This window comes from Ornithorhynchus anatinus, chromosome 8 (assembly GCF_004115215.2).
Source record: "Ornithorhynchus anatinus isolate Pmale09 chromosome 8, mOrnAna1.pri.v4, whole genome shotgun sequence".
Classification (NCBI taxonomy): domain Eukaryota; kingdom Metazoa; phylum Chordata; class Mammalia; order Monotremata; family Ornithorhynchidae; genus Ornithorhynchus; species Ornithorhynchus anatinus.
Genome location: NC_041735.1, coordinates 55,176,545 through 55,199,405, shown reverse-complemented (window position 1 = coordinate 55,199,405; position 22,861 = coordinate 55,176,545). Strand labels below are relative to the sequence as shown.

At 50.9% G+C, this 22,861-nt stretch overlaps 4 protein-coding genes across 5 annotated transcripts; 1 reads left to right on the top strand and 3 right to left on the bottom strand.

The window, feature by feature from the left end:
- Positions 1 to 234: 234 nt before the first annotated feature.
- HOXA5 (homeobox A5) lies at positions 235 to 3,947 on the bottom strand. The gene is made up of 2 exons (XM_003430680.5): positions 2,326 to 3,947; positions 235 to 1,256 (listed from the first exon to the last, which is right to left on the bottom strand). Exons 1-2 carry the CDS (start codon positions 2,882 to 2,884, stop codon positions 1,006 to 1,008), a joined length of 810 nt encoding a protein of 269 aa, XP_003430728.1. The 5' UTR covers positions 2,885 to 3,947; the 3' UTR covers positions 235 to 1,005.
- A 105-nt stretch (positions 3,948 to 4,052) lies between these two features.
- On the bottom strand, positions 4,053 to 7,343 carry HOXA6 (homeobox A6). The gene is made up of 2 exons (XM_001510533.6): positions 6,708 to 7,343; positions 4,053 to 5,325 (listed from the first exon to the last, which is right to left on the bottom strand). Exons 1-2 carry the CDS (start codon positions 7,144 to 7,146, stop codon positions 5,066 to 5,068), a joined length of 699 nt encoding a protein of 232 aa, XP_001510583.2. The 5' UTR covers positions 7,147 to 7,343; the 3' UTR covers positions 4,053 to 5,065.
- A 635-nt stretch (positions 7,344 to 7,978) lies between these two features.
- LOC114813829 lies at positions 7,979 to 13,194 on the top strand. 2 transcript variants are annotated; one of them, XM_029071149.2, is made up of 3 exons: positions 7,979 to 8,843; positions 11,976 to 12,043; positions 12,508 to 13,194. In XM_029071149.2, exons 1-3 carry the CDS (start codon positions 8,736 to 8,738, stop codon positions 12,944 to 12,946), a joined length of 615 nt encoding a protein of 204 aa, XP_028926982.1. In that variant the 5' UTR covers positions 7,979 to 8,735; the 3' UTR covers positions 12,947 to 13,194. The 2 variants fall into 2 exon arrangements, 1 of the variants encoding a protein (XP_028926982.1); XR_003761587.2 differs by lacking the exon at positions 7,979 to 8,843 and adding an exon at positions 11,511 to 11,762.
- A 655-nt stretch (positions 13,195 to 13,849) lies between these two features.
- HOXA7 (homeobox A7) lies at positions 13,850 to 17,593 on the bottom strand. Its single transcript, XM_001509315.6, has 2 exons — positions 16,882 to 17,593; positions 13,850 to 15,749 (listed from the first exon to the last, which is right to left on the bottom strand). The coding sequence occupies exons 1-2, from the start codon at positions 17,255 to 17,257 to the stop codon at positions 15,451 to 15,453; spliced, it is 675 nt and encodes a 224-aa protein (XP_001509365.1). The 5' UTR covers positions 17,258 to 17,593; the 3' UTR covers positions 13,850 to 15,450.
- Positions 17,594 to 22,861: the final 5,268 nt, after the last annotated feature.

The following is a 22,861-nucleotide window of genomic DNA, read 5'->3' as shown; positions in this document are numbered from 1 at the left end:
TGTGGACGGGGGTTTCTGCATTGCAGATTTTCCACCTTTGCCTCAGAAGGGTCTTAGAGCCAAAGTTTCAGGTCCGTGGCTTGCTGGCGGATAACTGGGTTTTGTCTCCTTTGCATCGGGTGCTAACTGCTCAGGTATCTATCTTACGAACCAGGCAACCCTAGACCCCCTGAGCTCTGTGAAAGAGTTAAGGAGGAAGGACCGCTCACCATTTGGCACAAACCAGATCACGAAAACTTACAATACAAAGTTTATTTTTGTTTCCAGTCAGGTTTTTTTTCTTAAAAACAAATACAAAAAAAAGCTGATCACAGTTTGCTTAAACAGCCAGACTTGGACTATATTTGTAACTTTGTTCACAAAAACATACATCACTGAAGCTGCGCTTATAAGAGCCACTTCTAGGAGTTCGTGCAAAGAGTCATACAAAGGCACAGCAAGGACATACTGCTTGAAGTCACAGTTTTCGTCACAGATTCACTATTCACTACACGGTTAACAAGTTAAGTTGTATCTCATCAATTCACCTCTACAACAGCATTAATTACACAGGAAGTATAGGTAGTTTGAATAAAAATATTTTTAACAGCTTGGAGCTATTCAGACAGTAACACTTTCACACACATGCACAGTTAAGCAAATTGAGTGCAACACACAACATTGGCACTAAACGAGGTCGAGGGTGGGTTTTTTTGTTCTTTTTCTTTTCATTCCATTTTTGTTACAGTTACTTCAAGTAACACGGCTCGCTTCATATAAATAAGTTAAAACATCTATTTTTTTTCAAGACAAAGCCATTCAAGACAAAGAAATGTACAGAAAGCAGATCTACTTATACAGGCGATAAATGGTAATAAACAGGCTCATGATTAAAAGATGAATTGGGGCGACAAGAACAGGGTTTCTTCACAGAAGTAACACAAGGAAGTTTAGAAAGTCACCTTAGTACTGACACGATACGCAGGTTCAGCTAATACTGCTCAGTACTTTTAAACGCTCAAACAATTAGGGACGAAATGCCCCTCCCGCGGCGGCCATGCTCATGCTTTTGAGCTTATTATCTTTTTTCCACTTCATTCTCCTGTTTTGGAACCAGATCTTAATTTGTCTCTCTGAGAGGCAAAGAGCATGTGCTATTTCAATCCTTCTTCTGCGGGTCAGGTATCTATTGAAGTGAAATTCCTTTTCCAGCTCCAGGGTCTGATACCGGGTGTAAGCAGTCCGAGCTCTTTTGCCTTCTGGCCCCCCTATGTTGTCTGCAACAGAAAAGTCAATGGTTTAGAAACTTAACAGCGGTTTGGTCTGGGTGTCTGAAAGCATCTAAGAGCCAGGGGACAGTAGGACAGGGGTCGATTTATATTTGGGAAAAACGTTCAACAAGTCTTCTCTCCTGTCTCTCTCTACCCCCTTAACCCCCGCCCCCCCCCCCCAACCTTCTCCCTCCTTCCTTTCTCAGAGAAAACAATAAGAATTGGAATCTCGTCTGGAGAACAATCAGCACATCTAGTGCTCCAGGCTGAGCTCTGGACGGGGCTGTCTTTTCTCTCGCTTGTTTTCTGTCTGTCTTTTTTTCCTCGGGAGCTGGTACACCAGAGACAGAGTCGTCCAGCCCCCATCCGATTTACTTTTCCGACGCCCTGGAACCCACCAAATAATGGCTATCTTACAGCGGGAGAAAGTGGGCGCCTGGTCAACATTCCTTAAAGTTACAGTGTAGAATGTAACCACCGAAACTGCCCCTGCTCCAGTTTCTTTCTTTCTCTCTCTCTCTCTCCCTCCCCACCCCCGTCTCTCTCTCGCTTTTCCCCCCTCCAGACTTTCTAGCCAATGAAGCCCCCACCCTTATTATTTCCTAAACTCCTTTTTTTGGCTATAATTAGTAACGCCGTTCCCCAGTATAGCCCTCCTAATAAATTATCCGTGGTGACAAGCATCCATTCACATTCCCCATTTCTAATATCTACCTCTCTGCTCCCTCAGCTGTGGTGATTTGGCGGGGGGGGGGGTTAGATAGAGGATTGCGAGATATTTTTTTTTTTTACGCATGAACTTGCCTTGCAAAGCTTTCATTTTCCCCAGTTACGAACCCAGGGCTCTTGTGCAGACTAGATCTCCAGATAGAGACAGAGGGAGAAGGGGAGGAGGTGGGAGAGGGAGAGGGAGAAGGAGGAAGAAGCAGAGAGGAAGAGCCAGGCAGAAAGGAAAAAGAGACATACAGACACACACGCACATAGAGATATATACACACACACACACAGACGCACACCCACACCGAGCTCACTGCAACCGCATTCCTCTTTGAAAGAAAAACAGGTTTCGCTTTACCATGACTTATGTGCAGTTTTCGCATCCAGGGGTAGATCTGGGGCTGTGATGGCTGAGCTGGGCTTTGGTCGCTCTGAGCACTCGCCTGCTCGCTGCTTGCTGGGGTGTCATCTTCAGTCCCAGACGATGTGCCAACTCCCTCTCTGCTTATGTGAGTGCTGCTGGAATTGGACGAAGTGCTAGTGGAGTTAGCTATGGAGTTTTTCACCCCGTGATGACTCTCGCTGACAGGCGAAGTGGCCACGGCGGTGCAGGGCAGAGGTTCAGGTGGAGGCGAGTGCGAAGACGTTGCAGGTTGGTTATACCTGGGCTCTGTCGATGCAGAGGTTGCATTGGATGGGTAACTGCGGGCTCTCTCATTGGCACCAAAGTGGCTGGAAGCTGAGCGCCCAACGCTGAGATCCATGCCATTGTAGCCGTAGCCGTACCTGCTGGAATGCATGCTCGCTGAATCCCTGTATTGCTCGCTCACGGAACTATGATCTCCATAATTATGTAACTGGTAGTCCGGGCCATTTGGATAGCGACCGCAAAATGAGTTTACAAAATAAGAGCTCATTTGTTTTTTGATATGTGTGCTTGATTTGTGGCTCTTGGTCGTTTTGTGCGTCTATAGCACCCTTGCACAATTTATGATGAATTATGGAAATGACTGGGACATGTACTTGGTTCCCTCCTACGTAGGCACCCAAATATGGGGTACGACTTCAAATCACGTGCTTTTGTTGTCCAGTCGTAAATCCTGCCTGATGACCTCTAGAGGTAAACTCGTGCACTAATGGGGGAGTTGGGTGGATGCTGGAGGGTTGGCGCGCGCGCCCAAAGCGCGCCCCCGCCTTCAGCTCCTGACTTTCAGTCGGACTCGTGCGCCACCCTCTGGAAACAAGTTAGATCTTCACGCTTCCGAGCCGGGGCTGCAGGGCTGGGGTCGAATTGAGGTTACAGCCCATTATAGCAAAATTATTACATTTCCCTCGCAGTTCCATTAGTATGTACCAATTGTAAGGGCTATCAAGCGCAGATCACAAAACCAGCAATAATATAGAAGACTGGAAAAAAATGTTTACTTTTTTAGCTGCAATAACTTTCTCTATTTTTTTCTTTCTTTCCCTCTATTTTTTTCCCCTCCCGATTCTCCTGGCATTTCAGAATTTTGTAAAATACAAAAATCACCTTGGTTCTGTAAGGTAGTGTCCATTTAACCAATTGAAGAAATAAATCCTCCTCACACTGGCTACAATTACAGCCCTATTTTTGCAGGCGCTTAAGGGACGCTGCCCTGCCGATTTTCAATGACAGGCACCTATTAAAGATAGCTTTTGTGGAGTATTTTTTCGAGGCGAGGTCAAATTCCATACAATTTTATGGTCGGAGTCGATTTTTCTTTCAAGTAAATATGGTTTTCGTGTCATTAGCTTGCCAGGAGGATTATTTAAGTATTGAGCTTGGAAGATACTGAGACCAGAATTCCAGATCCAAGAGCGGACCATCCCCAAGGCGAGGATTTTTACGCATACCTATGTATTGTTTCACAGATTCCCGCAACACGGACAGCAGAACCAGGGAGAGCTAGACATTAGATGACCTGGGTTGGGGTTGGTTGGATGGTTTGTTTGTTTGTTCTGCTGGTTTTTGTTTTGTTTTGTTTGTTGTTGGGTTTAGGGGTTTTTTTTTTGTATTGTATTGCACAGATTGGAATAAATGAAAAGAGACCTCTAATAGAATGATTTCGTGGCAGCTTCTAGTTATCTGTTTATTTTCCTGGGCTAGGAAAGGCGAAAGTAGATAACAAAGGTAGCGGAGAAGGAAAGGGGGTAGCCCCGATAGAGCCGGAGAGCCGCTTCCACGCCGGGGAAATTTGGAAGCTGGAGCACTTCCGAATTCAAATTGCCCTCGTTGTTCCAGAAAAGCTCTTTTCTCTGGTGCTGTAGCGGGGAGACCAGGAGTCACCTCGCCCGAAGACGGGCTATCTGTCGGGGCTGGAAAGTTCAATGCGCAGGTTTTCTTGCCTGGGTAGGAAGGTGGGTTTTCTTCGGGTGCGCGGACTCCTTTGGGGCTGGCCCTTTGAGAGCTCCCTCGGCGGTTCTTTGTTCCTCGACGTACTGGCTCGCTCAGCCTGACTCGGGTGGAAGACTCCTGGAAATGTCTTTTGGGGGGAAGAGATGGAATCCCCAACTCTCCTTCTTTTCCTCTGTTCGGCGGGTTTTTGACGTTTTTCTGGAGGAAAACTTTTTTTGTGTGTGGGTAGCGCCCACGAGACGTCCAGCTCCCAACGAACAGAGGAGGCGACGGACCGATCCTAAGAGGGATTCAGCAAGGGTCGAAACCCCGATATTTTTTTTTCTCCAAATCCCTCGTATTTCACTACGTGCCAGCGACTAGATCCAAATCTTTTGCACCTAGCTGCCTTTACCGCCCTACAGCCATCAGAACCCAAACATACGAACGGACCAGAGGTGTCCAAATCAAAATATTTTAAAATCTGGGGGGAGGGGAGACGCTGCTGAAAGACTTTCAGCAACATTATCTATAATTAGGAAACGTGGCTATGTACACTACAAACCTCTAGATTACGCAGTTCTATTTTTCCCTTAAGAAAATTCACAGTTGATTGCAAAGATTCAGCCTCTCCTCAAGCTTTAGAAATCAACAGACTGTGAAAACGTGTAGCAGAATGAACGCAAGAAAAAAAAAACCGCTATTAAGGGGGAAGGCCTGAGAACTTTTATTAGGCGTTATTCTACTCCCCTGCCTTTTCCTCTGTTTCTTCGCTGCTGGGTTGTGTGGAATTTATGAGTTTGTTTTCCTTTTTCCATTTCATCCGCCTGTTTTGAAACCATATTTTAATCTGTCGTTCAGTAAGGCAGAGAGCGTTGGCGATTTCAATCCGTCGTCTCCTGGTCAAGTATCTGTTAAAGTGAAATTCTTTTTCTAATTCTAAGGTTTGGTATCTCGTATAAGTTTGCCTTCCCCTTCTGCCATGGGTGCCGTAGACCGTACCTGTGGGAGCAAAGACAAAATGATCGAATTGAACAAGGCCCAGCAGTTTCAGAAGGAAATGGCAGCGACGCTCTGAACTCTCCTGCCTCCTCTAGCAAAGCCGCAGAGTCGGCTCTTTCTGCTTTTTCTAAGCTGGCGGGGTGAAATAGGACTAAATTAAAGGGGTGTCGCTGGGAAAGCATTCTAGTCTAAAATGGCTGAGTTTGTTTGTGTTCACTGAAAGAAATCAGTTGAACTGGAGGTGTTAGTGAGTGAATGGGCGAGATCTTGCTCTCCCTCTATAGAACCACCATAAATCCAACCACAATACAGATCTATAGCTCTCTGGACCCAACTAGTCTAGTACAACTAAATTTAGTCTCAAAAATTCCTAAACTCTCCAAGAACTTTATTCCTGTCTCTTAAATTACTTGGCACTCCAGAGGTGCTTTCCCTTTCTCCCCTTAAAAATAAATATTTGGTTTGCTTTTTTTTAATCACAAGAACTAAGTTTGCAAATCCATAACAGCTCGTATCCTGCACCAGGGGTATTGTCTGGATGGATCCGGGAAGGTGAGAGGAGGCAATGTGCTTTGTGAAGTTCCCAAGAAATGAATTGTTTTGCATGATGATGATGATGGTGGTGGTGGTGATGATGATGGTGATGATGGTAGTGGTGGTGGTAACGTTAATGATGGTGGTGATGGTGATGAGGCCAAAGTGGTCCTTTTGTGTGAACTCCACCTGGAGTAAGGAACCTTCCCGAGGAGCAGAAGGGGCTCCCAGGATTTCAGAAGTTGGCGATTCGGTGAGCAGGGAGGGGAGGGGTTGGAGAAGGGAGGGAAAGGGGGCGGGGGGGGGGGAGAGGAAAAAAATCTTGAAACTAGAGATCTGGATCCTCGATCTGTACTGGAGAGCCAGTAGAAGGGGACCGATTGGGCAGCTCGAGGGCGAAAAGGAAAGAGATGTTTGGTAGAAAGGGTGATCATTAGTGATGTGTATACAGAAAAGGAGTCCACGGTGGCTCCGGAACTTCAGAAAAGTCACACCAGGGTGCAGCGTGGGGACTTTATTTTTTTCCCTAAGGCTCCTTGCAAGTTGCCCATGTCACTGGCCTAAAATAGAGTGGAAATAGCACCCCCACTCCCACCCACACTCCAGTCCCAAAGGTGTTACGTTTCAGAGACAGAAGCATTGACTGGATATGGAACTAGGTCCAATTTAAAAAAAAATTCTGAAGAAACTTTTCTTCCTTTCCTTTCTTTTCCTTTCTTTCTCTATTTCTTTCTTTCCCTCTTTCTTTTCCTCTTTCTTCCTCTCTCTCTCTCTTTCCTTCCCTCTTTCTCTTTCTTTCCCTCTTTCTTTTTCTTTCTTTCTTTCTTGATTTCATGGAAGTGACTTACCAGCACAGGAGTTCATCCGCTGCATCCAGGGATAAACAGGACTCGTGTACTTCCGGTCGGTGCCTTCGTCATTTAAAATTTTGCTCTGCACGCTGCTGTCGGATTTGTATTGTTGTTCTGGAGAAAAGTGCAGGTAATCCCCGTGGCCTCTCTGCTTGCCACTGCCGGAGGGAGAGGCGTTACTTAGGTCCTTCTCCGAATAGAAACAGGAGGCTCCGTACTCATAAGATGCCCGATTGCAGGCAATGACCGTGTTGGACTGTTGGTAAAAACAAGGTGAGGTGTACGTCTTGTCCTGGAGGCTGGATGCCCCATAAGAAGCTGGGAAATGCCTCAGAGCATCATATCCAGCTGGATAAAGGGGGATCTGCCCGAGGAAGGAGTCCTGCCCATTAGGCAGGCTCCCAGGGAAAGTGGGATTCACAAAATAGGAACTCATTTGCTCTCCCCTCTCTAGGACTGTGATTTGTTGTGTATTAGTACATCTGGCTATAACTATTAGTAGTCATCGAACTGGTTTGTTTCTGGATGGCCGAGCGCCAAAAGCGACAGCAGCAAATAGCACCAGCTGACGGGGCGGCGGCCAATGGGAGCGAGCGGCGGAGCCCGCTCCCCGGGGACCCGCGGCGACCGAGCCAGCAAAGTTACAAACAACCCCCAGCCCGCGCACCCGGCAGATTGATGGGCACGCACCGCCCGCCTGCCCGGCGCTCTTCCCGGAACGCCAGCCGCGGGGCGCCCGGGAACGGGGGCGGGGGGCACAGGGGGTGGGAGCTGGGGGGAGGAGAAGGACGGCCGGAGGGGGGTCAAGGGGAGGCTGGCTGGCTGGCTGGCGGAGAGGGGGTAGAGGGAAGCCAGGCTGCTGGGCCTGCCTGCTCCCTCCCTCCCTCTCTCTCTTCTCTCTCTCTTCCTCCCCTACACACACCTCTCTCTTCTCCCTCTCTCCCGCACACACACCTCTCTTTCTTCCCCTCCTCTCCCGCACACACACCTCTCTTCCCCTCCTCTCCTGCACACACACCTCTCTCTCTTCCCCCCCCCCCCCCCGCACACGCACCTCTCTCTCTTGCCCCCCTCCCCCGCACACACACCTCTGTCTCCCTCTCTCTCCTGCACACGCACCTCTTTCTCCCCCCCCCTTGCACACACGCCTCTTTCTCTTCCCCCCCCCTGCACACACATCCCTCTTTTCCCCCTCTCTCCAGCACACACACCTCTCTCCCCCCCTCCACACACACCTCTCTCTCCCCCTCTCTTTTCTTCTCTCCTCTTCTGTTTCCCTCTCCCCCCTCTAATTGGAAATCTGACATATCTGCATCCGGGAGGGCTCTGGGATCGCGACGGATATCCTTCTCCTCCTCCCGCCCTCCCCAAACCCACTCCCACTCTTTCCTTCACAGAGCAGTGCCCCTCGCCCGGCCGCCTGGGCGATAAGGTCGATTTCCCTCCTTAAGACTCCTCCAGGGGGAGATCGGGTCTTGGATGTCCTGCCCTTACTTCCCCTCCTAGGGTCCCCTAGGGTGCTATCCCCAACCCCTTTCCGTTTCCCCGGGCACCGGCGAGGCTCCGTCTTTTTGCTCCCCATTGCAACTTGGGCACCAGCAAGCTCCCTCCAGCCCTCCGCGCCTATCTTCCCATCCTTCCTCTATCCTCAGAGCGGGCCAATTTGGGCAAGCCCATCAGGACTGGCTTTGGGGAGAGAGGAGAGGGAGAGGCCCAGTTCTTCTGCCAAGGAGCGTCATAATAGCAAACTCTAAGAAATGTCTGCGCCGACTCCCCCCTCCCTCGGGCCCAGGTCGGGTTCCTTCGGTAATGCCGTGTGCCACTCATTCCTTCTCTCCTGTGCCACTTACTGCCCCGCTGGTGACACTCGGGGACTCCCTGCTGCTCTCGCCTTCAACCCCCTCTCCGACTCTGGGGCCAAGCAGGAAATGGAGGCCCAGAGACGACGACTCATCCCTGCACCCCCTCCTTGACCCTCAACCCCCGGGGCTTTGCCAATAAGGCGCTTACCAAGCTTCGGAGGCTATGGGAGAACTCCCAGGTCTCCAGCCCCTCTCATTAGCAAAGTTTCCCCCGTTTCCCTTCTCCTTTTTCCCTTTTCAGCTATTTTCAAACTGGAATTGGAACCCAAAGGTGAGAGGCTTTCTGTTTTAAAAGACCCTTATTTGAAAGGGCCCCAGAGGCCAGGCGGCTCTGCTCTTTTTCCAAATCCCATGGAACAATTCTCTCGAATCCTGATTTTCTGAACGTTCCGAGAGGAAGCACCTTAAGGGGCACTTCGAGCCAGGCCGAGCTCCCCGGCTTCCGGGCGAAAACGTGGAGACCTTCGCCATAGATGGTGTTGCTACAGTTTGTTCCAGAAATTCTAGAAGCTGCTTTTAATGTCTTGCTATTCCTTGCAATCCTCAGACTTGAAGTAAATGACCCCATCCAGAACTGCGCTCTCTCCCTCGCTCTCTCCTTTTCTCTTTCCCTCTCTCTGTGTCTCTCCCTCTTTTTCCCTCTCTCCCTCTCCCTCTCTTTTCCAATCTTCCTTCGCTCTCGCTCTCCCGCTCTACCTCCTTCTCCTTAGAGGTGTTTCTTCAAGATATTTGAGTTTTACAGCAGATGGATCAATCTCGTTTTTAAATGTGATATCGTCCCAATGGCATTTTTATGACTGTGTTTGTTGGGCTTGTAAACCCCCCGGAATTAGCTTTAAAACCCTGGATTCGGGGGAGGCTGATAAAAGCCTATTTATTCTATTTGGTTGAATTTCCGGAGGGTGTTTATTAGATCTATAAAAGCCTGGCGAATGTATGCAACTCTCAGCAATATGCTGGTGGTGTCAGCGGTTTCAGTGAGGGCGGTGATTACCTCTAGTCAGTTTGCAGGAACTTTCTTAATCTCTTTCCCTTTTTCTTTCGATTTTTGTCATTATAAAAAATGGCAGCAAGGAAACGCGGGTGGATTTCATTATAAACCCATGTGTGTCTGTGTGTGTATGTCAGTGTGTTCGTGTACCTTTGTAAGAGATGTAACTGAAATAGGCTACATATTTTCAAAAGAAACCCTGTCCTGGAAAGTTTTCTCTGAACAAATCGATGGAAGCTATAGAGTAGAGATTGCAACCTGGCATTTGCCAACATACTTCAGAAATGAGAGGTGAAAAATGAAGGAACACATACTTCAGAAATGAGAGGTGAAAAATGAAGGAACAAAGACGGGTATATCATTTAAATTAACGTTGAAAAGCCCTGGGGTCGAGTTGGTGTTTTGAGAGACCATCAAATACCAGTTATTTGAATCACGTTAAAATCAGGAACGTGGCCCTGAAGCAGCACAACTATTTAGAGATGTTTATAAATATTTATAGTTTATGCTTTCCCTTTCATCTCCAAGCCCCGTGGGGCGAGAGATGGGTTTTTGGCCTTCTTTTTTTTTGTTTGTTTGTGTTATTTTGTTGAATGGTTAGACCTTAATTCTAGATCTGATCGTCCTAGACAATATGGAAATCTGATTTCTGAGCGTAAGAGGGAAAGCATTACGTCCTCGTTTCCGTAGTGACTAAACCGGAAAAAAAATAAAATTGAAACCCGACGTGCTCTCCGTGGCTGCAGCGTGTTACATTGGCAGCCAACCAAGTTTTATGCCCAATCCAGCTTTAGATGTTATAGAGAAATTTTTTTAAAAAAAGGAAATAAAGAAACTGCGGCGACCATAACAACCAGACGTTGGCACAGTATATAGGAGGCACAAGAGGCGGTTCCTTTAGATGGCCAGGCGCCACCTTAGTTCATAACCCATCTCCCAAAGCAACACAGAAAAGCGACACACTCACCTTTGAACTGCTCTCCTAGGGGGCCCGCGTCCAGATCCGGGCTCCGCCGCAGGGCAGGGCAGGGCACGGCTCTCTCTCTCCCCGCAAACAGGCCAAATAATCCGCTACCGGCCAGTTGGATCCATAAGTCAGAACCCGTGAATGGCACAGGTGCAGGGGGCCGATTCCACGCCTCCGCTGGAGGAAACCCCTGTTTCCCCATCCTGTCTCCATCCAGTCACCAGTCCTTCTCAGGTCAGACCCGCTGCTCGCCAGCCACTCGCCGTTTCCGTTTCAAGCAGTATTCTCCCCCCTCTCCACCTCCCAACCATTGTTTACCTTCAACTCGGATGAGGAACCCCTAAATGTGGGCTTTGGCAACTGTCGTCAACCAGTACTCTCAGCCTTCCCAAGCGGTTTGTTAAGGTGGGAGACACCTCTGCCCTTGTGACCCTTCCCTCCATCTCCCCCCTAAAAAAAGAAAATTGTTGGGGAGGGGTGGGAGACCAGAAGTGGCCTGGTTTGCTAAAGCTCTTTGGTAGACCATCCACCCGCCCCCCCCCCCCCACGACCCCACTCCCCTCTCCCCACCCCCAAATAGTGATTTATCCAAGGGGACAGCACACACGCACACATACACATACATACACACACGTATACACACACACACACACACACACACACAGCTCAGCTTCGTCCTGGTTTGGCTGATGTTGCCTGTCGGTCCGACTTTTGCTACCGCGCTCGGCCACACCGTGGCAGCAGTGAGCCCGGAGCGGCGCCGCAATAAATAATCCCACACTCACTGCGGTTGCAGTCAAGCAGACACTGCAATGCAATGCAAATGTAATTCTTTATCAGCCGGGAGAACACAAACAACACCGGTGTTAACGCTTAAAGCACTCGCAGCTCATTCTTAATTACTATAATGAATATCAAGATATTATAGGAGCAAAATCCCCGCAACCTTCCCGCTGGGGCAGCGTTTCCCCCTCTCAAGCTCAGAAACAGGAAAGAGTCCAGAATCTCTGAAACGCACGTTATGATGCCAAGACGTTACGAAAACACACCGATCCCCGCTCCATCCATGCCCGCCTCTAATTTCCTTTTCTCATCAACCAGCCCTAATCTGTCCTTCGATCCCTCCCTCGCTCCCTCCCTCCCTCCCGTGAGTGTTTTCTCTCCTTTAACAGCTACACATCTTCTCGGCGCGATCTGCCAGAACTTATCTTACGTATGAAATCAAGAACGAGGTACAAACCAGCCCGACACCGTAAACAGTAGGGGATGACGAAAATGTCAACTGCTGCCCGCCTCCGAAAATAGCCAGCCGCAGCTGGGGACAGTTTCGACGGACCCACACCTCCTTACATCCCTAATTAAAACCAAATCAAAGCCATCAATAAAGCCAACCAGATCCAAATCCATTCACCAACACACCTATTTCTTTTATTTTACTATTACAGACATCTGTCTCCTGGAAAACTGTGCGAAACGAGAAGCCGGTGTGCGGAAGGGGCACTGTATTGAATGCGTAAGTCTGCTTTTCCATCCTACGCGACCCTTGAAAATCATTTAACTTGAAAATTAACTTGCGGCTCGGAACCCAATAAAACGCCTAACGGTTTCTTCTTGCTTCCCCCCCCTCTGTGCTGGGAATGGTCTCTTTCAATTGCTGTCAGGAGTCTGAATTAAACGGAACGACACCGAACCCAAACCCCTAAAATCGAATCGGGGTGAATCGGTTGGGTCCTCCTTCAAATTGCAGGCGGCTGGCTCGGTGACAGGCGCGGGCACCTCCCGGGGGCGGTGGGTGCCCGCAATCAGGGCAAAGCTGCCCGCGCTCGCCCGCCTGTGGCCAGCGCCTTGTGCCCTGTCTCTGCCCGGGAGATGCCATCCCAGATCCTGGGTGCCCCGGGCTCTGGTCCAGCTCCTGGCCCGAGTCTCCCCGGCAGGCTGCTTGACCTCGGCTCGTGTTGTACGTTTTCTCACCTTTAGATTCTGGCTTCCAGGAGTCCCGGCGACTTTGACAGCTGCCGCTTTGGCTGCCCGGGAGACGAATCGCCTTCCTTTTGGTGCCAGAAGAAGCAGGAAATTAGCCAGGTTGCGAGCTGAAAATCTGCCACTCCAGCGCTTTGAATCCACTGTGCCCCACCTTCCGCCTTCGGCCCGACCGAGCCGCCCCGGCCCGGCCTTGCAGCCGGCGGCTCGCTCCGGCCTCCATGCCGAGCTCCGCTGCCCAGAACAAACGCGATGGGGGGATTCAGAGCAGAGATCCGAAGCAGGACGGAGCCGAGCAAAAGAATGCAGCTCTATTCTCGCAAGGGAAATTATAAAAAAGTTCATGTTCACGGTTACCATCCACATGACCGACAGCGGCCAATGGAAAACCCGAACAACTCATAAAGTTGTATTGCAAAGTTGTAAATTTTCATAAACAACAACGGATTTATGGCTTTTTCCTCATCACTAAGAAGAGGCAGGTCTTACAGGGGCGCCATCTTACCAGAGAGGCAGCCCCGGAGTTGCAAGATGTGTTTCTGCAGCCCCGCTTAGGACTCGTTGGATTAAAATACCAATTAGGGCCGGCCCCAGCTCGGCAGGCCGGTGCGGGGACGGAGGAGAGGGAGCTGCAGGGGGAATCTGAGGGGGCTGCAGGCCCGGACCTCCCCCCCCACGATACACACCCACACCTCATCCCCCCCTCCCCACCCCTCGCCCCCCACCTTCTCCCACCCAGCTGCCGCAGGGGCTTTTCATTTCATTTGAGGGGCATCCTGGCCCCCCGCCCGTTCTCTCGCCTACCCCGGGATGGGCCATGTGGGCCCTCAGGACTGCCGTCGAGGTCAGCATCCCCTGCTCCTTCCCACCCCGGACGGCATCTCACCCTGGGCACCTAGTGGGTCTCTCCCTCTCGCCCCCTATCTGCTCCCCCACCCCCGGACTGGCTGGCCTGCCGGGCCAGGGGAAAGAGGCTCAACCCATGGGTCTGCTTGGGCTCGGCCAAGGGGCAGAATGGCTTGGGCAGGGGAAAGCTGCTGGACATCTCTCTCTGACCCCTCCATTCCCGGCCCCTCTGTCTCCTGCCCACCCTGGCTCAGGGATGGGGCCGGTTTTGTGTCCTCCCGCTTTTCACAATTTCTTTTCGTGGGCTACACACACATGTCTGATTCCCAATATGTAGACATGGATCTGTTTGTATATAGAGAGCGGATATAATGTAAACATATGCGTGAGGAAGCGTGCGAGTGTATATCCGTCTGTACACCTTGTTTATGTAATATCGCAATATTTATTTTTCCCGGCCCTTGAATCTGACGGCGAATAAAGGAAAGAGGGGTATCGTCCACAAGCATATTTATTTTCTATGTAACATAAAACACATCCGGCGGGGCGCGAGTGGGACAGAGTCACTTCCATACGGCGATCATACACAGGTTGGACTCTCTAGACTTACACGGCAGCGCCAGTGTCCAAGGGGGAACACAGTGAAACACACGGGGACGGACAAGTTTCGGGAGGGCGTTATAGTCAACCCTCCGAGACCGCTCGAGACAAGAGTTCGCAACAATACATCATGCTACAAAGTTACCCCAATGAATTACATCCTTCCCAAGTCATGACATGGTCTTACAAATGAGCTTCAAGACAATATAAATGACAAAAAAAAATCTCGTTCAAATATACAGTATTTGTTATTGTAAGAAAAAATCACGATCGTACATATTAAACACTGGCTAAGAGTCGCGACGAAGGAGAGGAGAAGTGAGGGGAATGGTCATTTTCGTCGAGGAACTTGGTTCGGAGAACGGTCACGGCCCTACAAGGCGGGAAGAGGCTGTCGGGGGCTACCGGGGGCAATGGCCACGGGAAACGCTTTGCAGGGAAGCGGGGTGTGGGGGTGTGTTGGCTTCTGACCTCGGAATGCTCAGGCCAGGAGGGGAAAACGAGATTGCAGCATATGGTTTCATTTAGAATCGCTTTGGAATAAATATATTATTTTTTTTTCAATTTAAATAGAACCAGAGATCCCCGGTACCCAATTTGCTACCAAAGCCACGGAGGAGCGCGTCTCCACCACAGTTAAGTTGCCTAAAAGCCTTTTCTAAAATACTATTTTTTTTTCCGAGTCACTTAAACGTCTTGCCCTTCCCGGATTAATAAAATTCGGCCCAGAGAAAGAGCTAGGTAGGAGGAGCAAGAGATAGGTAGTTTGGAAAAAGTAGGTAGTACAAATCATTGCTGGAGATTGTAGTGGTTATCTGTATGTGGGTGTCTGTGTGCATTTGTGTGCGTGGAGAGAGAATTGTGTTGGTTGGCGGGACGTTTCCCTCCTCCCCACACTAGCACATAGGCTCTTATTGCCCTTACAGAACAAAAAAAATCCTAATCATGAGACGGAAGCCCAGAGGTCTAGCTTGGCAATTAGGTAGTTTTGTGAGCGCCTAAAGCCCCGGCCTCCTTCCCGAGGAGTGGAGGCCCGAAGGGCCCAGGTAGGTAGTTTCTCTGAGCGCCAGCGCCCGCTGCCCTCGCCCGAGGGGCAAGTGCCCGGGGAGAGGGCACGGGTCTCCCAGGGGCAACCCCGAGGTCAGGCCGGGGAGCAGGAGACGCCCCAGGACCCAAGGGAGGGAAGGAGGAAGGAAGGAAGGAAGGCTAGAGGAAAGGGAACCCCAGAAGAGGCAAGCATCGAGGTCGTCCCCCGAACCTGCTCAGCACCGCCATCCTGGGGAGCGGGCTTGGGGAGGAGGGGGTGAAAGAGAGAGAGAGAGGGAGGGGGGTTTGGTTGGGGGGAGGGGAGACTTGGATTTCTTTTTTTTTTTTTGCTTTTCTTGCTTTTTTGTTTTTTAAATAAAACGGTTAAGTCCTTTTAAGAAGCTTTTACGACTGTCACGTGCATACATAATACTACAGCTCGGCGGCTGCTGCTTCGGCTCCAGAATTTTACTCTTCTTCCTCCTCCTCCTCTTCTTCCTCCTCCTCCTCCACTTTCTCCACCGAGGCCGTGGCCGAGGCGCTCTCGGGGGCTGCAGGGGTGGCCGGGCCCTCGTCCTTGTGCTCCTTCTTCCACTTCATCCTCCGATTCTGGAACCAGATCTTGATCTGCCTCTCTGTGAGGCACAGGGCATGGGCGATTTCTATCCGCCGGCGCCGGGTCAGATAGCGATTGAAGTGAAACTCCTTCTCCAGCTCCAGGGTCTGGTAGCGGGTGTAGGTCTGCCGCCCCCTCTTCCTATCGGGACCTGGAAGCACCAGACGCACAGACACACATACACACGGACAGATACGGGATTAGCCAGAGAAACAGAGCCCGGCGGCCGTGAGAGGGAGAGAAAGTTTATTGACCAGGAATCCCCACGCACCAAGCGGCCTCCTTTCCCCCCATAGCTTCTCTGTCCGACGACCCCTCCCTCTCTCCCCGGCTCGGATCCGTTCTCCAGCCCCTGTGTGGCAGCAGTAAAACTGGGGAAAGGGGCAAAATTGGGGGTGGGTGGAAGTAAAGGGGACCCACCGAGAGGGGGACAGACTGGGAGGGAGGGAGGAGAGATACAAGGGGGAGGCGGGGAGGGAGGAAATCAAATGGAGTCCAAACTTTACAACTAGCTTTTCCACCCGGCTACGCTTCTACAATGTCCCGCCTGCTCTCACAAAGGGAAATTATAAATATAGAGTGTGAGGAAGTGGGAATGGGTTTGTCTTCAGTCAAAAGGTGGCCCATTCACTCCCAACCAGACGTTAAAATCCAATGCACATATCTGCTCGTAAATGACAGTTTTTAGTTCATTCTCCCCGACCCTTTGCAGTACACACACACCTCCACACACACATACCCACTCAAACACCCTCTCTCTCTTTCACACTTACACTCACTCCCAGACCCAGGAATCGCGTGCCCGCGCCCCTACTCACCCTGGTTTCCCCTCACCATCCCCGCAGCTTCTCCCTCCCGGCCTCCCACCCCCTCCGCCTCTGCCTCTCCCCCTTTCCCTCCGAGCTTTCCGTCCTTTGCCCCGAAATCTCACTCGGGTCGAGCTAGTGAGGAGGAAAAGAGGGGAGGAGAGAACCTTGTCTGCAGAACAAGCTCCAAATCTGTCGTCCCCTTCCTCCATGGCAGGAAAAAAAAAGCAAAAAAAAAAAATACCGAACAAACTTAATGTTAAAATTCCCAAGCAAATGGAGTTAAATAAATTTACGAGGATAGAACCCATTAATTGGGCAATAAAAAGTTTTATGATACTCATTTACATACAATGCTACGGGCTCTCTACGCAATGGCGCCTCTGCTCTAATTAAAACCATAAAGGCTGCGCTGACAGTCATTCGGGCTCCACGTTTGCCTGGCTGCCACGGCTCTGCCCTCTCCGCTCCCCCTACCTGAAGACCTCATCCAGGGATATATCCGGAAATTAGCCTCTGCCTGGCTGTGCAGGTTGCTGTCCTCCGCTTTCTCACAGCTGGCTTTGGTTAGGTCATTGCAGAGGACGGGAATGTTCTGATCAAAAGAGGAACAATGCAGGTTGTAGGCGTCTGAGCCCAGGCTGTATCCGGAGGAGAACGGGCTTTGATAAATGGTACTGTTCACATTGTACAAGCCGGGCATGGAGGAGGCGAAGGCGCTAGCGCCCGGTCCATAGCCGCTTCTCTGAGAGTTGGTAGCAAAGGAGCAAGAAGTAGGCTCCGCATTTTGGAAGAGAGAAGCCCCCGCCGTATATTTGCTAAAAAGCGCATTCACATAATACGAAGAACTCATAATTTTGACCTGTGATTTGTTGTCCGGTAGGTTTCAGTGTCGGTTTTACGAGGTAGCGTGATATATGATAACATTACACCCCCAGATTTACACCAAACCCCATTTTCTTTTGGACTGAGCTCGCCTCCAGCACGTGACGGATCATGTGACCGGCTCCGCCAATCTGCTCCTGCATCACAGGTGGTGGCGAGCAGGGTGGCTCTGGGGCTCCTAGAATGGAAGGGGAAGAGGATCAAATGGGGGTCCGGAAAATTCCTCTCGGGGATCGCCCGGCGGGGGCTTCTTCGAGGAGCCGAGCCGGACGGGTCCCCCAGCGGGGCTGGGGACAGTTGGAGGCTCGAGGCGCAGGTCCTGGGGCTAGGCACGGTTTAGCTCGGATCTGCTCTGACTCTGCGCTCACTCTGCGCTGGCTCTCCAGCTGGAGGGGGAGCTGGGGCTGGGTGGGGTCAACCAGGCAGAGCCAATGCCCCACAAGCTGCTTCTTTCCACGTCCCCGTCCCCTCCGGTCCCCCCCCCCCCCCCCGGCTCTATCTACCTGGCTCCCGGCTCCGGCTTTCTCTCTGACCGGCTCACAGCCCGGCCCTGATCTTCCCTCTGCGAAACCCTCCTCTGGCCCTCGGGGTCCTGCAGCCTTGCAGTGCTGTGTCTGAACCAGGACGGGATCCAGGGGGGTTTTTGGGGTGGGTTGTGTTTGTGTGTCAGAGTGTGGGTCTGGGTCTGCTGGTGTGAGTGGGGGGGGGGGGTGTGTGTGAGAGTCTGGGTCTGCTTGTGTATGTGTGTGTGTGTCTGGCTGGATCGGGATTGTTATCATTTATTTCTCCTCTGCCTGCCGGGGGCTAGCCCGGTGTCATATTTGGTGTTTCTGAGAACGCGCACTGGCTTCCAGCTGCACATAAAGCCACCGCAATAAACTGGAACCATGTGGGTCAAATCAAGGAAATGTTGAAATGATTCTCTTAATCTGCTCGGCATTATTTTTTTCCGCCGTGAAGGAAGCAGTGAAACATTTATATATTAATGACACGAATTTGCTAACAGATTTATTAACCGAAGACCCACAGGGGTCTCTCGCCGTTTTCGGCCAGGGTCTAGGGCCGGTGGCTCTCCGAGGGCCACCTTCGTGGCCTGCTCCGGTCGCGTCCACCGGCCGCCGACGCTGTCGCGGTCTGGGTCTGGGACAGATGCGGAAGGTCCTTTGTCTGATCCCGGCTCCGGAGGGCCCGGAGGGATAGATCCTCTCGTCCTCGGGTAAACAGCAACCTCAATCCACCCGCTCCACCACCCCTCCACCTCACTCAACCCCGTCAGCCCCCAGCCCACCTCACTAATCCGGCAGCTCTACCCACCCCCGGTGGCTCAACAGACAAATCTGTGAAGTTCTGTTGAACTCATGCCAGTCTCCATCTAATTTCTTGGCCTCTCCGGTGCGCAATAATGAAATCAAATAAAATTATCCGGAGTCCTAAGAGCACTCTCTGCCACACGCTACCGTTTGGGAAAACCCTTTAAATCAGTAGCAACCTCCAGGCAATCTCTCAGCCCTGCCCTCCCTACCTCCACCCACCCATCGCTCTGGCCGATACACCTTCCCGAAACGCTCCCCTCCAACGCACGACCCATTCCTTCCAGAACCTACCTTGCCTGCCTCGGGCTGGTGAGAGCCCCTTCTTCCTGCGCCAAAGGCGGCCGGGTCCACCCCCCCACCCCTCTGCCCCCCCCCAACCCTCCTGCAATAAGAATGCCTTCCCATTGAGGGGCCTGGAGAGGACCCTTCCTCTAAACGCATCGTAAAATGACTTTCCTGCCCTCAGACAGGGAGCCGGGTCAAGACAGCTTTTACTGCCCTGCTATATTGCACATCATAAACTGGAAGGAGCACAATGGAATTGCCCCGGAAATTCTCCCGTAAATGATAGAGTTTGGTTCCTTGGGTACAAAGCGCTTCTCACCACTTAAAGCGGGGTTCTGGCCGGTGTGTTTGCCCGCACCCTCAGAGGGTGTTTACAGGATGAAAGTACACAAAAGGCTCCGGAGGAATGTGATCGGCGATCCCAATCTGCATCTTTGGGACTGAGGCACCGAGGTTGTGCCAGGGAATTGGGCTAGCTGCGGCCCCGCCAGGGCTGGGGGAGAGGGCACGGGCCTACGGGCACTGTCCACGCCTGACCTTAACCGGCCGTCCCTCTCACCAGAGCGACGATCCCGAACCCGATATCGGTGAAGCCCTTTATGGGGGCTCGGGAGGGGACAGGGCACAATATTCCACCCAGCAAAAGCTCTCTAACAGTAAATAAAGGCCCAAGAAAATTAAACGAATGGAAACAAACGAGAAGACGACCAGGAAGATCAAAGAGGCTGAATTAGACGGCTTTAGACCAATAAATTATTGTTCCTCTGGTGACAACAGACCAAGAAGCAAGGAGAATGAAACAAGCGACATAACCTATGTCTAGACTCTGGGCCGGAGAATGAGACTGGCTTTCAGAAATGACATTAAAGTAGACTGTGCCAGGCTCGGCTTCGTGGCGGCTGGAGGGCAGAGGGGTCGAGACTGAGGGACTCGGGGGGCCAGGGGGGTGTCTCTGGATTGGGTCAGATCTGAACCCCCTTTCAGCTCGGGACTCGGGCTGGGGTGGGCGGTGGCGAGCGCTGTCTGCTGATCATGGACTCCGTCCCCTCGAGGTGCAGCCACCCGGGCTCTGGCCACGGCCGTGTCCTCTGGGCTGGCCGGGATCGAAAGAGGATCTCGGGTCTTCGAGGAAGCACTCGGGAGATTCGGGCGGAAGAGAGGCTCCGAATTACGGAGCTCCGGTGTGCGCTGAAATTCCCCTTTCGTTTCTTCCCCAGATATTTTTGTTTTCCCCTTCCCGATCCAGTCAGGATCTCGGGCTCAGCGGAAAAAAATGTCCATCGACGTCTGGGAAACCGGAGCTTCAGCTACGACCATGAAACTATGGAAACAATTAGACAAAAAAAATAGATCTCCACACCCAAAATATAGATCCGTCCAGACGCTTTTAAATATGAATTTATCCCCTTTTGGAATGAAGAAATATGAACTTGAGAGTCAGCGAGATTTAAATAAGAATTTAGATCAATGGCTAGGCTTAAGCAGGAGTTTAACTATTTGGACATATTTAGCTGGAGAGAATAGATTAGTCCCTAAGAATAGGTACACGGAGTGTCCTGTATATGTATTCCCAAACCCTCACCCCCTACTGCTGTATATATGTGTGTAAAGAGAGAGATACATGTAAACAGTTACTCAGCAAAACCTTCCTTCTTGGCTCCTCTTCTCGGTCCACGCATATTTCAAATACACATCCCCGGGCCCTTGCTCGCTTCCTCTCTATCATCGCCAGAGCAAGGACATTATTTGTTATTTCGTTCCGGCCCTGGCCAGAAGCGCTCGGTGATAAACCCATTACTGACGCGTGAAAACTAACAATGAAGTACAGTGCGAGTATTTGCTTTCGCGCGGGTCGGCCGCCGGGAGGGCCCCCGCACACCGTCTCTGCGTAATCCCGGATCCACGATCCCCTTTTCTCTCCCCTTCTCCCCACCGCCCCCCGCCAGGCCCAGGGGTGGGAAGGGGCTTCTGGACCTGAGAGCCCCCACAGTTCTCCCATCACCTCCGTGCTCACCGAGAGGAGCACAAAGACGGGGAGTCATCTCGACGGCTCTGCTGAAAGGTTGGCCCGAGGCGCACGTGGAACCGGGAGATCTGCGTTTCATAAAGAGTCAAGGCAGCCAAAAAATATCGACACCCCCGCCCCTCCCAACACACACAGGCACACACACATACACACACAAGATTTTACAGGGCGTTCGATGCGGATATCTGGTTCATAAACATTTTGTGGGCTTGGCGGAGGGTACTGAAACGTATATAAATGAACTATGGGTTGCCTCCTGGCTGGATTGATTGAGCAATTTTCCCTCTCTCGGGAACCACCCCGACTCCCTTATTCCTGACTCCCCAATTCCCCGCTTCGGAACGCTGCTTCCTTGTGTCCTGTCTATTCCTTTTCGCGGCAGCCGAGCTAGGGACCCGCCCGCCCGCCAGCCCAGTCTCTGCATCGAAAGGGCCTTCAAATTCGTTACCTTGGCCAAATGAAGGAAACTATATTAGGGGTTTTAGACGGCGTGGAGTACCGTCCCGAAGCGAGGGGGCCACCGCCTCCACGCATCTGGGCAAAATCAAAAGAAATGGTTGCAAAGCCCACGTTGGGTTGTTCGAGCCTCCAGACCGGCCCGCCGCCGCTGCTGTAATTTCCCAGGCATCGAAACCTCCTTGTTTAAATTTAAATTTTTTAACAGGTCTTATTTGCTGCTGCTAGTACTGTTACTACTACAACTATTATTAATAACAGCTATTACTAATTACTACTACTAATAACAATATAACTACTACTGATAATAATAATAACTACCACTACTGCTATTACTAAGAAGAAGGAGGAGGAAAAAGAAGAAGAACAAACAAGACAAACTCTTTCAGTTTTTCGAAGCCAAATTTGTCGAGCTGCATCTGAAAATTGTTCGGATGTGCGTTCGCCAACCAGGCATCCCTTCCCCCTTAGGAATCTAGTTTTGAGACCCGTTTTTCTCTGTCTTAGCCCCTCTGGGGTCTTCGGGCACACTAGGGTCCTTGATCCTATGCTCTGTGCACCCTCGATCTCCCCACTAAGGGAAGCTGGATTGCTCCAGCCAAAGGCAGGTTATTTCAGTTCTTATCAATCTCCTGCAAGGTCAATCTGCGGGAAAATACACCAAGGCCACTCCGCACTTGGAAAATGGGACGGGAACTTGACTGTGTACGATGCAAAATATCTGCGAAAATTTGATCGTTAAAATGAAATAAATGTTCTACCTTTTAAATGGAAGAAAAAATTACCTTTTCATGTTCTGCATTTCAAAGGGTAAACATAGCATTATGGTTAGGTCCATTTATCTTGTTGGGTTTTTTTTTTCCTCCACCGAGGCATCATTCAAGACATGAACAGGACCGGAAATATTTGTCCGTTGTTAAACTCAAATCAGTTGTTTCAAATCCAGAAATGCTCCAATAAAGTCGACATTTTAGAAGCTTCCAAGCGGCGGGGCTGTGGGCTTCATGGCGGATTTGCGGCGCTTTCCGTGGAACCACACTGCCATCTGCTGTTCAGATCCGGGCACTGCACGGCAGCCAGAGACGCAGGGAAGCGAAGTTGGCCAGCGCCGTTCGGACTTGACGCCGGAGACAGCTTTCCTGCTCCATCCGGGCCAGGGTCTCAATTATAGAAATTTTCCCTGTTTCTAAAACATTAAAGATAAATGTTCCACCTCGAGCCCATGCTGCCGAAGGGGCAGCCCCATAAAAGTGGGAGCTGTTTCCGCACACCCGCTTTATCTATGGCAGCCAGACAAAACAAATGAAAAGGCTTTTGTGGAAAATCTTAATTGTGGCTGGACAGTTGTAAACTCATTAAGGGCCGAATTCCAGACAGTTTGCAGACCCGTCCTTTATTACACACTCTTAATGCTCATTCTTTGAAGTTTCTTCTGTCTGCAACAACAGAGGGCGTCTCAACATGGATCAATTAAGGGTTTTTTCTTTAGCCC